This window comes from Protomyctophum parallelum (genome assembly GCF_964188405.1).
Source record: "Protomyctophum parallelum genome assembly, chromosome: 13".
In the NCBI taxonomy this organism is placed as follows: domain Eukaryota; kingdom Metazoa; phylum Chordata; class Actinopteri; order Myctophiformes; family Myctophidae; genus Protomyctophum; species Protomyctophum parallelum.
The window spans coordinates 25,010,234-25,027,130 of record NC_139708.1 but is presented as its reverse complement, the minus strand read 5'-3'; the positions used below and the strand labels follow the sequence as shown (position 1 = coordinate 25,027,130).

General features: G+C 40.9%; 1 protein-coding gene across 6 annotated transcripts; it reads left to right on the top strand.

The window, feature by feature from the left end:
* Window positions 1-208: 208 nt before the first annotated feature.
* Window positions 209-12,435, top strand: LOC310869387 (uncharacterized protein). 6 transcript variants are annotated; one of them, XM_083780107.1, is made up of 7 exons: window positions 209-439; window positions 2,009-2,217; window positions 3,329-3,587; window positions 4,897-4,986; window positions 7,093-7,299; window positions 7,708-7,884; window positions 9,074-12,435. In XM_083780107.1, exons 1-7 carry the CDS (start codon window positions 305-307, stop codon window positions 9,236-9,238), a joined length of 1,242 nt encoding a protein of 413 aa, XP_083636233.1. In that variant the 5' UTR covers window positions 209-304; the 3' UTR covers window positions 9,239-12,435. The 6 variants fall into 6 exon arrangements, with proteins under 6 accessions (XP_083636233.1, XP_083636231.1, XP_083636232.1 ...); XM_083780105.1 differs by having other exon boundaries at window positions 1,937-2,217; window positions 3,329-3,572; XM_083780106.1 differs by having other exon boundaries at window positions 1,937-2,217; window positions 7,708-7,836.
* The last annotated feature ends 4,462 nt before the right edge of the window (window positions 12,436-16,897 follow it).

Genomic DNA, 16,897 nt, shown 5'->3' with positions numbered 1-16,897 from the left:
AATAATAATAAATATTATTATTGTTGTTATTGTTAGAAGTACAACACTAAATCAATTTGTTGACTGTGGTGTTGTTGGGCAACAAGTTCACACCCCAGTCCACTAGGAGGCGGAAATGAACTAACCCGGTCGAGTTGTCAGCCGCCAAAAACTGCTCATAACAACAGAAGAACGGTATTTTTTTTCTCTTCTTCTTTTCGGAAGGAGGAGGAGGAGGAGGTATCCGACAAAAGCGGCCCTGTTTCTTTTTTCCAACCAAGAGGGAAAAAAATAAAGTCGAACACAAACAAGAAAAGAAGCCAACATGTACGCCAGGACGACCGCGGCCAGCGCGCACGGAGACTTCCAGGACAGGAATGGCGTGAATTATGTGACCTCGGCGGAGTCTTTTGGACACTGTTCCCAGCTGTTCTGGAAGAAGGATCCCAATGACTCCGGAGTAAGAAAAATAAAACCCTCCTGCTGCTCTGCGGCTCTGCTGCCGCCTCCTCACCATCTCCGCTCTGCGATTAATACTAACGCACTAAAACCTCCCGTTTAAAAAAAAAAAAAAATACCGAGTTAAAATGACGTTATTCGCAAATGGTGGAAGTGTCGACGGGGCAAAGCTCTACACTTTAGTCTGTTCAAACAACGTCGGTTTTTTAATGTTGGGGAGAGATTGTCATTTTGTTTTGTCCAGCGGTTATGCAGCCGCGAGCTAGCCCCCCTCTTCCATTGTATATACATTTTTATATATGTGTTTTGTTTCAATAAACTCACCCGTTAAACCAACTATTCTACACTTTAAACTGTGTGAATATCATTCTGTTGCTGTAAACTTGTAGCTGGGTTTTTTTCCTCCACCCCCTGGCCGTTATTTTTCTTTGAACAAACATTGTTAGCATCGATGCTACCGTCGTCACGGCCTACGTTAGTTAGCCTGCCTGGGCTAGTTAGCCTAGTCTGCTAAAGATGGGCTCCAGGTTTAGCCGTTTGTTCCCGTCCCGTCGCATTAATTCGCCGCTCCTCACGGCACATAAAACGGGAGTCTCGTTCAATAATTCTGGTTTAGTTGACTGTCTGAACCGGCTTTAAAACACTTGAGCCGAGCGTTTGGTAATTAAAAGGCACGTAATATTGTTTCACAATAACGCTAACAATAGCAGCCGTTAGCTTTGACGTTAGCTCTAGACCGGGCTCGAGCTCACGCGAGCTTTTTTTCCACCATCCTTCTCCTCCAAATCGACCAGAGATGTATAAAATGAGCATTCAAAACCGCTCGGAAAGTCAAACATGCACCATGCGTACTACTTCCCGGTGGGGGGTCTATTATGGTATTTATTGTTTTATTAACGAAAGCAGAACATTGTGTTTAAAATGTGTTAGGGCCTGGGATATGTTTTAGTGAATAAGAGAAAAGTAAACATGATGATGATGATGAGGCGGCTGTCTCACCGGAAACCGGAGCGGAAGCCGCCCCGCTACTTTGAAAGAGCTCTTTGTGGCTCAGACTGTGAGCTCCTTTCATCATTCTATTCATCACCATTCTACAGCCCGTAGAATTAACTGCATGCGACATTATGCAACAAACGCACGACTTTATAGCTTCATTTATTTATTGTTTTGTATGTGACACATGCTCTGTCCTGCCCGTCATTTCATTGTTTTGGTTTTTCTTTCCTTTTTTTCTCCAACCATCAGTCAAGTTTTTAATTTGCAGAACCCTCTGAATGAAAAATGAGATGGGGTAGTGCACTTCATTTGTTTGTTTTGAAGTTTAACTACATGGGCCTTAGCGTCCCTATTTGGGGCAAGTCTAAATACTAAGGTGTAAATAACTGAGAGACTTTGCAGATGTGCTATTTTAGCAGTTTGACATGCAACAATTTATATATGTTAAGTGTTTATGGTTTGCCATATGTGACTTACATTTTCATCCTCCGCCTGTCTCAAGGGTATGCTGTTAAAACCTCCTGCACTGCAACACTGTCACTCCACTGACACAACCTTTCCTCCTCTGCAACAGCCGACGTCAACCATCAGTTGGTGTGACCAGCTGCCCACCACCTCCAGCCTCAGCCTGGAAACCCGGGCCGCCGCAGCAGCTGCCGCTGCGGTCATCGCCGACATGGAGGCAGACGTGAGGCCATATGCCTGCGACCAATGTTCCTGCGCCTACATTCATAACAGCTCACTAACTAACCACAAACTCACCCACAGGATTGGAGATTTCAGGTGTGTGTGGGTAGGGCTACTATGACTGTGATCTGTGATGGATTAGTTGGAGGGACATGTTTATGTTCTTTGATGAGATTACACTTTTGCAACTGAACATTCAAATCAAAATGGATACAAATGTTCTAGAATGGTACAACAATAGGGTTACAATAAGAGCTTTTTTTCCACAAGAAATTGTCAATTCAGCATACATGGTCTTCTCTTCCGTCTTTGTATTAGGCATGTAACGTTATTCAGCGGCATCAGGCAACCTTACCACATTATTGATTCCTTGCCCACTCACTTTAGGTTTATGCACAAGCGCAAATAATGCACAGTGCAACGCCACTCAACTCCATTTGATAAGGTTATTCCTTACTTCTCCATGTTCACATCTCTGTACGTCTGTGTACACTCAACCAAGGAGGTGGCTAGTTTCAATGTATGGTTAAATGCACACCATTAATCAGGTTAATGCAATCTATTAATTTGAAATGTGCAACACATTCATGATGTAACTTGTTTACCGGTGGACCGGTGGGTTTTCTTGGTACAAATTTGGTGTACAACTCGTCCTGGTCGTGTTATTTGTTTTTTGCGCTTGAGAAGAGTAATAAGAAGGCAATCCAGGACACGATATATATATATCCATTTATATTTTGAAAAACAATATTTATTTTGTTAAATTAAACATGAAAGGTAATGCCGTATTCTGTTCAGAAGTGATTCTCTAATATTTTCATGTCATGTATTTGACCCCCATTTGATTATTTATTTTGCCAAAGATCCCCATAAAGGGATAGATATGAAAGAGAAAAATCAGTTCACCACATGTAGCATTGCAATGCGCTGGGACCTTATAGATAGAGGATTTATTTTTTCCTGGCATAAGTTTGTACATTTAATTTGGCTGGAGACCCAATAAAACCCCTTTAAGGGCCACTGGGGGTCCACGGACCCCACTTTGACGACCATTGCTGTACAGTACTTTTTGCTGAAATGTTAAAATGTAACCATAAGACTTACCCTTTATTATGTCTTCTCTGATCTCTCTCTCCCACCATATCTGACCGCACAACACAATCCCTTCCAACAAACCTTCACCACACACAACACGCATCCCCAACAGATGTGACTTCTGTGCCAAGCCGTACAACAACTACATGTCCCTGCGTAACCACATGCGCATCCATGGGTCGAAACGCTACATGTGCGAGCTGTGTGGCAAGTCCTTCCGGCTTGCTCGCTACCTGCGCAACCACCAGAAGATCCACGACGAGGGGCCCAACCGCTTTGACTGCCCCAACTGCTGCAAGACCTTCCGCACCATGTTGGAGCTGGCCCAGCACCGCTGTAATAACGTCGGCAGCCAGGTGAGAAGAGTGAAGGTGGGTGTATTCGCGAGGTTTTTATATTTTATATATGTTGTGCGTCTTAACTGCTGGTCTATGATGAAAATTATCATTATAAGATGGAGTTGGGTTCATTCGATAATTTGCCTTTATCAGATAAAAGTGCTAAACCCATAGTTTCAAATTGGCACTGCACCATTTATTAACTATTATATTCATTAACTAATTATTTACCTTCCTACAGGGCTGACAAATACTTTGCAATCGTGTTTGATGCCCAAGATTAAATTGGACGTTCCCCCTTTTACACATTGCACGTCCTGGTCTATTACCGTGTTTAAATTAACAAGCTAATGGTAGCTTATTTTTGCTGCTGTTAGACCAAGCTAATTTTGTTTACTAGTCGTATGTGCAGTGATGCTTTTGTTCCCTGTAATGTCTGTCTGGAGCGAGGAGCAAATAGACACTTCAGGTATTTAAGTGGCCCTGAAATGTGTCGTAATTTGGTCTGGTAGGTACTCCTAAATGGACATATAAAATGGCAGCATCCAACCCTAATTATATATGGAGTATTCATGGTTTAACTTCTATCAGACTGATGATGATTTTCGGCGCCAGTTGCATGCTAAATGAAATGCAATGATGTTCATCACCAGTTGCATGCTATACGTGTTTCGATATTGACAGTATGTTAACGTTCTATTACTGTTTAGTGTGGAAATTCATATACATAATTACTAGTCGTTCAGACTAGTTGAATGCTTGTTAATGAGTGAATGAGGTATTGCGATGGAATTGGTTGGTATGGGTGCACAGAGTTGTTTTTGGCCAATGTAATATGCAGCTTGTACATTTGTCAATCAGAGATAACTGATCTTAAATTTGATTTGACATCACTGAAATCTGATTTGGAGACTTGAAAATGACCACTTGATGTGACGAGGGTGCAACAAGGTTGAGTTCCAACCAATGGTGACTTTCCTCCCGTACTGAGTGAAAGTTTGTGGGGTTGTGTGAGAGTGGGTCTGTGTGGAAGCACATGCACATATTATCACACCTAATCTTATAATTTTATCTCTTCAACCACTGTACCCTCCGTCCTCACAAGGACAGTCCATCCACAATCCACCATCTGTGAGAGGACTGTTCCTCCAAGTAAACATGGTTTAGGAGGTCAGGATTAGAATTAGGGTTAGGCTAAGTTTAGGGCAAGTGTCAGGGTTTAGAGGTTAGGGAATAAATACATATACAACTCTGTGGAATTGTACTCGCAAGTATAGTAACTCAAACTTTGTGTGCGTGTGTGTGTGTGTTTGTGCGTTTGCGTGTGTGCTGGGTTCATAAGAACCGGTTCACATGTCCGTCCTGCTTTAAGAGCTACAGAACCATGCTGGATCTAGCTCAGCATCCCTGCCCCGCCGCCATAAAGACCCAGGTTGGTGTGAGCACGGCTGACCCACTGGTGAATGTGTGTGGTTGTTTGTGTGGATGTTTGTGACTCCGTCAGCAGATCAAACGGTAGTTGTGAATGTAGGGGACAGTAATATGTCCCCTACAGTCATTTCTTATGTACTAGGGTTATGGATTAGGGTTTAGAGATGAGATTTAAGAAAGAGTTCTATTAAAACATTCTTTATCCCCGCTGGTCCTACAGGACAAGAGTCTTTAAAAGTTATTTTCGTTTCCCTCTTACATGTTGTAATATTAGTAATATTTAAGTTCTATTGATTCCATAGAATACTTGATCAGATCTTTATCACAAGTCACTCCGAGGGACAGTGAGATAAGATGACTATGGTATTCTGGGAGATTCTATAGAACTGTTTGAGAAAATTAGTAAACAAACAGGTTTAAATAAATTATTAATTCTGTTTCCACTTCACCAATAGGGTGGCGTGTATCCTGTCTTTCCAATCATTAAGTCAAGTGACTTCTGGCTTCATTCAGAACTTGTTTGTCACCTCCTGGTATCTATCTCAGGTTCAGCCTTTATAGAAAGAAATTAGGCATTTAGCAGATGCTTTTATCCAGAGTGACTTAACAAAGTGCAAAGTGCAAAGGCGCACCTGAATATAAGCCGCACTAGCCAAATTTATGGAAAATCCCAAATAAGTATGTATACAAGCTGCACCGGACTATAAGAAGCAGGTGGCCGTTAAGTTAGCTCGGAGCCTTAGATGGCTCTGCGTTAGCTGTAAAAATCCATAGATTAGCCGCACCGTTGTATAAGCCGCAGGGTTCAAATCATGGGTAAAAAGTCGCGGCTTATAGTCCGGAAATTACGGTAGTCAACAAACTATAGGGTAAGTGGTGAAGTCAATTGTGCCAAGAAAGTCAGTTTAGTTCTACAAAGTAACTACTAGGATACAAAGCAAACATAAACATACCATCTAAATAACATAATTAGCATCTATGGGCAAATAAACAGGATGTATCTAGCATCTATGGGCAAATAAACAGGATGTATCTATTTAATAGAGTACATAGTGTACATGACATTATCTGTACAAGACAAGTAATGGAAATGCGTACATTTCTAGCTGGCATAAGTAGCTTCTATCAGTACTTGTTGCCTAAGTATTTAAACCAAAATAGTCATAATGGCAAACAAAACTATGGCTGTTAGATGCATTCATAAATACAAAACCAAACTATAATCAATGTCTCTACATGTTGATGACTTGATGTATTTAATACCAGTAATTTTATTTGGATGTAAGGAAGGGCACAAATGAGCTTGAGGTACTACAGCAGCTTTAATGAATGTCTGGGCAGCAGTCCAGTACTCAACAACGATGTTGAGTCCTCTAATATCATCATGTTTAGTATTTGTTTGAGTGATATTAGGATCTTATAATGTTCACCTTTTTGGAACATGGAAAGCAATTAAAACATTTAATTAAAACATGTATCTTTATGTTGCTTCACCTTTAATCGGTATGTCTCGGTCTGGGTGATGAGAGTTGAACATTGATGGATTTCATAGAGTAGGTGAAGGTTAGGTTTACCTGTAGGTTCAGATAGTGGTTATGTAATAAGATTTTGAGAGAATAAACACATTCTGGGTTAAAAACAAAATTGTGTGTGAGCGTATGTGTGTGTGCATGTGCACAGCTTACTCAGTCCATCCACCATGACGGAGAGGCAGCAGTGAGGAAGACCGGACAGCGAGTCCTTATACTTGTTCCCATTCCAGCTATAATGAATTAAATGGTCTGCTTAATTGGCTATTATCATCCAGACGTCCAATAAGTGAACCAACCAGAGTTCCCGAGGACTCCTCGTCTGTCATCTGTCACTTCCTGTGCTTCTGTCCACTGTTCAGATCAGCATGCTTTATTAGCAGTGTTGTTGCTACGAGTGTGGGAATATACCATAATTAATCCTCCCTATCCCCTCTTTCTTCTCCTTTATATCGTATGCCCTTCTCTCCTCCCCTCCCTGTGCTCCCTCCCCTCTTCTCCTTCCTTCTCTGGTATACTTTCTCCCCGTTCCTTTTCGCTGAACTACACTCCTGTGCCCTCCACTCCTCCATACTCAGTCTGGCAGTCGTCGCAACAATTTTGGTCGTCATCGCCAACATCAACCGAACAACCCGAACAACAACAACAACACTACAGCTCCCATGATGCAACAGCAGTCACACGGAGGCCATGGCCAGCAGGATCCCCTGCCCCCTCACTGTGTGTCCCCAATGTCCCAGGGAGGGGGCGTCGTGGCTAGTAACACCATCCCTGACCCCCACCAGGTATGGAACAGAAGGTTGCTTTAAGGTGGTTTTACATGTTGTAGCTGAAGGTCATGGTAGCACAGGGGGGGTAGAGCTGAGCAAGTACACACAGATGACTCATAAAAACACACAGGCAGGACATGAACAACCTCACACACGCGCGCACACACACACACGTGTGCATTTAATGACTTTTTGTATTGCTTTTCCTTGCTAGACAATTGCTAGCAAGGTTCTTTGAGTAATAACAAATGTATGAAGAAGCAGTGTACATCTTTTTAGCAGTGTTTATTACCAATGTTGAAATGTCTTTAAAAACATTTAATTTGCATCTAAATAAACTGAATTATATTTGGATTTGCCCGGCGTGTGTGTATATTGTTCTTCAGCTTCTGAAGTGACCGAATCTCTCTCTTTGCACCCCAGGGCCGTTCTAGCTCCTCCTCTCAGAGCCAGGCCAGCCAGCAGAGCATGAGGAGCTCCTCTTCATCCAATAAACACTCCTCTTCCTCCTCTGGCTCCTCCTACTCCCTCCTGCAACCGTTGGTTCCTGAGGTAAAGGAGATGTCGCCTTACACTAGGCTGAACGCCAGCAACCCCATGGTAGGAAGAGAGGATACCAGCCTCGCCTCACATGCAACCCGCCGCCTTTAGATGGAGTCAGATGGGAGTAATCTAGCTAGTTTGGAGTTGGTTAGCCTAACTAACTTTTAACTAGCTAGCTTTATCCTCACTAGCAAACTAACTCCTAGCTTAACTCCTAGCTGCTTCTCCCTCCGTATTCTTGTCTTTATGGATGCTAATGGTAGGACATTCATGACTCATTGATTCTTCCTCAAATAGTGTGAATACACGGTTCACATCGTCAAAGTCCCGGCCTTTTCGTTGATATAAAAAAAAAAAAAAAAAAGCTGTCACAGCGGACTTCATAAATTGTGGATGCTTATTTGCATACCGTGTATTCGTCCTGCTGTTGAGTTTTAACTCATCTTACTTTAGTATTCTAGAAGTTAGAATAAATTACAGTTGCCTCGGACAACCCTGCATAGTGCTGCTGGCTTTCAGACTATACTTAAACCTAACATCTCCTACTCACACATCTGCTATTCTTTGGCTTTTTTCATGCACTTTCTGTCTTGCCCCATCCATCTCTGTAATTGTAGGAAACGCTGATATTTTACACATTGCAGTTCTCTTCATCAAAGTTAAAGTGGTCATGGCATTTTAGACAATAGACGTTCAGAGCAGTGAGGAGCTACATACAGTATTTCAAGTCATTTTAGATGATAAACAAGAACCTCACAACGTATTGTGAAATGCTAGATTGTACTTGAAGATCAACTAGATTTGCCATATGACATAAGACAAAATGTAAAATAAGGCTTCATGTGATTAATGCAAGCTTTTTACTTGAGTACATGTTTGCACCCCTAGTCACTACTACTTTAGGTTATTTTGATCTTTCTCCTTTAAGAGTCATTCTCGCTCTGTACAATTTTACGCCTTTTCTGCGCTCTCTTCCCATATCTGCAATACATCAATCTATATTCTCACCAATTATATCATTTGAACTGACGGCCTTCTTCTTTCATTCTCATTCTCTTCCTCTTTCCCTCTTTCTGTTCTGTTTCTGTCATTGTAACTCTCGTCTCCTTTTATCTCACCTCTCTTGCTTCACTCCAAATCCCTCCGTATATCCCACTTCATCACATCACACCTTCTGAATATACCTGTTCCTCTTACTCTCTCTCTCTCTCTCTCTCTCTCTCTCTCTCTCTCTCTCTCTCTCTAGCCTAAACACCAGGACACCTTCTCTCTGGCCCCACAGAGACCGCTGACCTCCATCAACCCCATCAGCCACTCGCTGCACCCCAACGGGGCGCCCACGCTCAAGCCGTCTCCGGTGCCTCGCACCATCCAGGGAATGCCCTGGGAACGCTCCCTCTACAACCAATGAGGTCCTCTCAATGAGCCCCAAGTCCTGCCCACCAACCCCATCTCTACCCTGAACCTTGTAAACCACCATCATCATCTTCACCTCTTCTAGTCCTGCACCCCTCATAACACCCACCTTAGATCAGTCGTGTCCCAGTCCTGTGGCTCAGGTACCACTGGTATTACTAGTTTTCAGTCCTCTCAGGAAGTGTACCATTTGACCCTCTGTCCTCGTTCCAGATTGGACAGCTGGTATGACTAGAAATCCAGCTAAATGCTATGGAACTCATAGTGTAGAAAGCCAGCAATACCCAGTGGGCCGGCTGTTGGGAACCAGTGCCGTAGAGGAGACGTAGCCCCCAGTTCCTTGGTGGGAGTCGAGTTAAATTCCTGTACCTTTGCTTTCAGTTGGACTTGCTGGTCATGTCGTAAAAGGCCAAAGCTGAAACTGCTTTCAGAAAGCTAGGCTATAACCGTTCTGCCCCCTCAAACAACACCACACACACACACACTCTTCCTGTTGTTCAACCTAGCGCTAACATCCTGGGATTCCTTCATGACATGTTGCATTCTTTGTTTTCTTTTCCTCCTTTTTGAAATTTTCATCTGTAGAGAGTTCTTTAACAGAGACAGAACCGTTGACAAACTAGTTGACTTTGAGTAACTGAGTAGTTAGGTTAAAAAAAAGGAAAAAAAACAAACAAAAAACAAAGCGTTGCCTTGATCCTCATGTATGATCTATGCCATGTACTGTACTGAACATAAGTTAATACATGTATGTCCCTAAACTTGTCTTTCTGTCTGTGAGACCTCGTCTCCTTGGGGGGGTTCTGTGGGGAGATGGAAAGAGGTAGCTTGACGGTCTGTTTCAGACAACAAGCAACTGAAACTCTTGTAGCTCACAATCACTTAAGACGCTTCTTTGAATTGACCCACACCACACACACACCCGAACACGTCTCACATTTGAGGATAAGTGTTCTAGGTGCACTCAATTAGAACATTGACACCCTCAAATCAACTGACCAGTCATATCACTACAGAGGAGAGACTTTACATTGTGTGATATTGACATGCAATGAGACTGAGAATTTCTGTATGCAATGAGCCTTATGCTCTTGTCTGCATTTACTGACACCCAGTCTCTCCAAGTGTTTGATTATGATTAAGAAGCATCCTGTGAGATTATGCCTTAACTTCCCTCTGATTTAGGAAGAAAGAAGAAACTCCTCGAGACAGATTAGCTCAATCTTAGTAAGGAAAGTATTTTTATTTTTTTGTCTCTTCCGCTGTTAAAACAGTTCCAGAATGGACATTGTGAATATCTTTAAAATGTTTGTATTCATTAAGAAGGGGAAGGACATAAACCACAGGTCTCTTGTTGGAATCAAACCAGGAATGTTGTGACGACATGGTTGACACACTATCCTCTTTCTCTCTCTGTCTCTGTCTCCACCCAACCTCGCCTCATGACGACAAAGGACCACAATGGAAATAACTCTTTTATCTCCGGTTTTATTTTGACATTTTATTTAACTTCTAAATACATGTTCAGCACTGTTTTCTTTACGTGCGTTCTCAAAACACGGATGAGCTAGTAGACTAAATCCCTGATAGATTATATATATGTATATATATATATATATATATATATATATATAATATAAAAAAAATAATGACCTCTTTAAAACCAAGTCAAGCCGCCCCAGAGCCACTGGTCAGAGTGGTCAGGTTGTACAGCAGCTGCCATGTTAAAACACAGCTTGTTTAACCATCATTTCACCTATAGCTTGTTGTTGCTGTTAGTAGTTTATTTGGAGTCCAGTATAAGCCTTACTGGGTCAATAGTTGTTTTGTTCCATATTATTTCACAGCAGTTTTCGCTAAGAAAATGTGCCCTAAAATTCCATATCATATTGGCTACTAGAGCCGACCGTTGCCAATCCTTTTATTTTATGTTTTGGTCCAGTCCTAGACCATTGGTTACGATGTTTTGACCGATACTTTGTTAATGTGCAAAATGTATCAATTTGAAAAAAAGAAAAAAAAGTTTAACTTATAAGCAGACATAAATTTAGACACATGAGTTTTTGATACAACTTTTAAATGATGTATATATAATATTAAACTTCAGTATATGAAAAGAACTTTAATTACACAATGAACAAGCAAACGAGTAAATGTGAAACGCATCACATAACTTTATTTTTATTTAACCTCTTAGGCCCTAATCATATTCGAAATATTTTTGAAAATTACATGCTCAAAATATGAGCACCTGGTTGAAATTGGTTAAACGGGATGCATTGGCTGCATAATTGCTGATAGTGATTACTTTAATAAAATATATGGCCAATATATCGGCAAAATGTATCTCGGCCCAACATATTGGCGGTGCTCCTTCATATCATCACTGTACTGCCTTACAAACATCTGTAGTGAATGCTTTTAATGCATTTAAAAAAAAAGTCATGCCTGGTCACGTCACAACTAGGCATACAATTCCATGTTAAAACCACCAATTCCATTATCTTGTACTTAAAACAAATGCAGCAATTGAATACATTTTCTTGAGAGCAGCATTGGCAAAATTGTGAATGATATTTGCAGGGTGAGTGTGCTCATTCACATTCTGACTTGCACCTAATGTAATAAAGCTCCCAAAACGGCCGACTTAAGTTGTTGCAACGCATTGTGATTTTGTACGTCGGCTGTTTTCGATGTGCAGCGAAGTGTGAATCGGGCTCTGCAAAAGGTACCCACACAATGCCTCGCAACTACTGTGAGCCAGGTGACAACATGGCTGCTTCCTGGATCTACTTATGGCCAATCCCTGTCCATGGCTCTGGGCCCCTCGCCCCGATACTCCCTTGTAGAAACCTCTTGCCTGTGTCACTGCTCCCTGGCCAGGATGCTTTTAGTTCACATACCTGACAGATTCACGAGGCAGGCATACACCGTTAGCTTGATAATCCTTTTAAGAAAAAAGAAAGGGGGGAGGAAGTTGAGAATTGTTATGAAAGCTTATCTTGCTAACTTTGGCAGCCCTGTTTCTTGAAACACCCCCAGTTCTACTGAAATTGTATTCTCTTTTTAAAGTCGTTTCTATTTTTATTCACATGTTTATTGTTTTTGTTTTTTTTTGCTTTATTTCTCCTTGTAAAGTGTCTTTGAGTATTTAGAAAAGTGCTATACGAATAAAATGTTTTATTATTATCACTACTGGTGTTGGTTTCTGTCTCATCAATTCAGTTTTTTTTTCTGTAAGAGGATATCAATATTCTACATAAAAATTAGTTTATGAGCTCTCCACTAAATGCCTTTTGGGTTTCCTGCAGAGAATGTATGTCCTTTCTGTAAATTAAGTATCATCTTAGAAAATGGATCTACTCAGCACAGCAGTAAGTAGTTAATTAAGACCCTTTTCTATAGCTGCAACATTAACTACACAATATATTAATTATTATACAAAAAGTAATATAACTAAATGTTCCATTCTTAGTAATCTGCACTTTTACTTTTGATGCAATTATTTGGTACTTTCACTTAAATTACATTTGTAATGCTGGGTTTTGACTTTCATGGAATCGTTCTACTTTTAGCCTACTCAAGTAACTTACTGTATATCAGTACTTATTCCACCATAGGATACTGTAAAGAAAACTGAGTGGGCTACCATCATTTCACTGTTATCAATGTTGCTACTATATGCTTAGCCACTATACCTGACTGTCAATGGCCATTAGATGGCGGTAGTGAGGGTGCGCTTCCGGTGAAAACCGGAATTGCGCTCAAGGTAAATAGGAAGTAAACTAGGGAAAAATGGCGTTCGGCCATACACGAGATTAAAACACGTATTTAATGAAAACTACAGACTAATTCATTACACAAGCACGCCGTAGGCCTCGCTAACATTTTGGGCATCAAGGTAAGCACTAAGCACCTTATATTTTGCATTTGTACATGGGCGGATTTCTTCTGCTTTGTGTCGCCTAGTAGGCTAGAAGCTTCACTGACTCACCGTCAGCATGTACACACAGTGATGAATTGATGCTGAGTTGAACTCATTGTTGGACATGACATAGCCCCTCTCGGAACCCTCCATAAAGCTTTTCTGAAATTTGGATGTTGCTTTATTGTAGGGTCCCTACAATTTTGGAACGCGGACATAAATATGCTCCGTAACATTGTATCTGCGGCGTTTGACTGCCTTTATTTGTTTGAGTTATTCTGAATTCATGAACTATAAGTACCTATACAAACCGCTGCGAATAGAGAGAAGAATCAAAGCGACCAAATCGGTCAAACAAAGATTAAAAATACTTAACGGCTTCCGCGCCACAGGAGATATTCGCAGCGGCATGTATGGGTACTTATACTTCACAGATTCAGAAGCCCTCACACGAAAAAAAGTCGTCAAAGAGCGCAGACAGGCGTTATCCACGTTGTTTATTTTTTATGTATGTCCGCGTACCAGGTGGCAGGATACTGCTGGAACAGGGGCCCGTTCCATGAAACTTGGATTAGAGATTAAGCCGGGCTTTAACACATGTCCTGGCTTAATATATCCTGGATCAGTGATTAACCGGTTTCATGAAAGCTGGTTGATCTTGCCAGATTAATTTAACCAGTTAACCTGGATATGTTGAGGCTTGATTCGGTTTCATGAAAGTGATGCTACATTAGTTACCATGGAAACTAATGCTTTGGACTTAGCCTGCTCCGGACCAGGCTACCAGCCAGGTTTAACCTAATCCTGATGTCTTTACTGTTCATTAAGCAGTCAAACTGATCACAAACCAATGATGTTTTCCAGATTTATTCAATTATTATGGGTTTATGTTGCCTTATTTGTATCGGTCTGCATTAAAGGACTAATTTAAGCACTATATAAAATCAAATAACCAAAATATATAGGCTGCACAACATCATGACAGCTTGTGAGCTTGTAGATCAGCTGCTTTTGGTGAATGTTCCCCATGAATAGGTTTGCTGTCGTGCAAGTGCAGTGCACAGTTAAGAAGAATTATTATATTATATTATTATTATTTTTTTGTAAAAGTGAAAACCACTAAATATTACCATTACTCATTGTTTTACAACATATTACCATTGTAACTTTTCACCCACTACTAGTCCTACATACTTACACCTAGAAAGTTGAAACCCCATTCAAACCTATTTAGGTTCATCCTACGTTGGACATGTGTGCCTGAAAAGGAATCTTTGAAATGTTTCATAGTTTTAGAAATATAGTGCTTTCAAATTTGAGACATTTATAGGCAGATAGTGGCACTTCAAAAAATCACTTTCACCTAGAAACTCCATTCACACTTTGTAAAATTCAGCTTACTGTGGAGACACATGCTGGAACTTTTTACTTTGAAATGTTTTGTAGTTTCTGAGTTATTTAACTTAAACGCCCAATGCATTCTCAATGGCAATAGCACAAACTTTGGCATGCTCCCATGACCCTCACCAGTCTGGCCCCTGTCTGGACAACAACCCCCTTCCCCAAAGGTAGCTCCCTCAGAGGAGGGAGTTATGGCCAAATATCACAATGCGACAATATATCATTATGCTTACACTATTAAGAATTCTGTTTTAAGTTAATAGTAGTGGTAAAATGTAAACTATATTTTTGGGGTAGTTAATCATTCAGTCTATCCACTATTGAGGGTATGTTCTCTCTTTAATTACAGCAGCAGCATTTATTTTAGAAGCTTAAGTCCTTGTATCAGTAAGTCTTGAATAGATTAGTAAAGATAATGAGATATACAGAAGGGGGCTGTAATGCAACTATTAAGGATGCAAACTGCCTTAATACCCCATGAAGAAGAAGGATCAGTAAATCTGTGTTCTACAGAATGGGTCTAGAGACAAAAAGCCAGACTGTCTATTAAGCCAGGCTTGCTGATTCCGGCTCGCCAAATCCACCAATTCTGAGCCTCGCTTGGCTTTAGTGGGACGGAATAAACCAGGCTGTAAAGATCAGGATTTAAAAAGCCTGGCTTTGGCCTAAATCCTGGATTAGTTCATCCAAGTTTCGTGAAACAGGCCCCAGGACCCCATGGTCTGGGTCTAAAAAATGTCAGAAACTTCAGTACCATTGGGTTCTGCTTGGAGGGCTAGACATGACAATGACCTGAACTGTAATCCCCTGAGCATGATTCATTGCTTGGTTTATTGTGATTGAACAGCAGGAGCACTGCAGTCAGATACATTAAATATTACTAGTCATTTGTATTAGAATTGTGACTTGCCAATTGTCATTTCTATACCTGTGTATATAGGCTATCATTGTGACAATGCCTCAATGGCCTTCTTTGCTTTGCAGCTGCAATCTGGTTGCATCATTGCATGTGATGTGCAGTTCCTTGTTTTGTGTCATTTGATGATTATAGGTTAAACTTATAATGGCTTTTTTTTTTTTTTTTTACAATTGTGCAATAGCTTGTTTTAATCGTTTGTGAAACTAATTCAGTAAATAGTGCTTTGTCGGATCAGTTACAACTTACAAGTGATAAACCATACCGTGAACATATATGTTTTGTATATGCAGCCTGACTATTATTAAGATATGCATTATAGTGTTATCAGTCTGAAATGAACAACAGCCTAATACATATAAATGTTTAAGCTTTTTAGATAGCAGCTGATTTGTATTTTGATTGACATATGTTGATCACGGGATGGATGAGGTTGCTGGAGCAGTGTTTCTGACCCATGCCCATATTATGCAAAAATAGACCTAACACTTAAAACACACACACACACACACACACACACACACACACACACACACACACACACACACACACACACACACACACACACACACACGCACACACACACACACACACACAGGTGTGACATTTTTGAGTGGTGCAACCACTCCAAAGAACAGCGTTGTCCGTGTTCACCTATGTATGTGACGTTCACCTATATGTATTCACCTATATGTATGTGACGTTCACCTATGAGCATCATAATGAGTACCAGTATAGGGGCGCTGTTGCCTGCTAATGAGAGAGAGAGAGAGAGAGAGAGAGAGAGAGAGAGAGAGAGAGAGAGAGAGAGAGAGAGAGAGAGCACCACTCGGTTCACACAGGTGTGATTTTTAAGTTCTATCAACCTGAGAGGTGATGGATGTCATGTACGTTTTTATGACTGTAGATTTTGAATTGTTCTTATGGTGGTCCAATCAATCGGTGTTTAATAATAATAATAATAATAATAACTAGTAAGACGCCTGGGGGCGAGCTCGGGCGAGGTCGAGCGTGTACACGCAAGTGTGTCTAGTCTAGGGTGTGATTAGGTCAGAACAACATATGGAATGTCAGAACAGGTCAGCTCCATACATGGAGATCTAATGGTGGCAGCGGGGGCAGTGTCTTGAGTATACAGGGTTTGATGAGGGCCCTATAGGGCTGGGCCTTAAAGTGCAACTAACATGCATTTTAAAACTTCTTTCAACATTTAATATCATATTGTCTATGTCCCTCAAAATTATTTCCACTCTAACCACTGTCCTTGTCATTTATTTCTGGACTTTGAAACCAGTACCACAATGTCCTGAGGTGGCTGATAAGCAGATTATTTAATATTTGAGTCACTATAATACTGATGCTAGATAAAACCATGAGGCTTGTTTACATTCCATGCCAGCTTGGAAAATCAA

Excerpts from the sequence above, each read along its gene's own strand:
- LOC310869387 (XM_083780104.1), top strand. The coding sequence starts at position 305 with ATGTACGCCAGGACGACCGCGGCCAGCGCGCACGGAGACTTCCAGGAC. Across the intron at positions 7,300-7,707 it reads CCATCCCTGACCCCCACCAG|GGCCGTTCTAGCTCCTCCTC; the intron begins GTATGGAACAGA and ends TTTGCACCCCAG. Across the intron at positions 7,885-9,073 it reads TGAACGCCAGCAACCCCATG|CCTAAACACCAGGACACCTT; the intron begins GTAGGAAGAGAG and ends CTCTCTCTCTAG.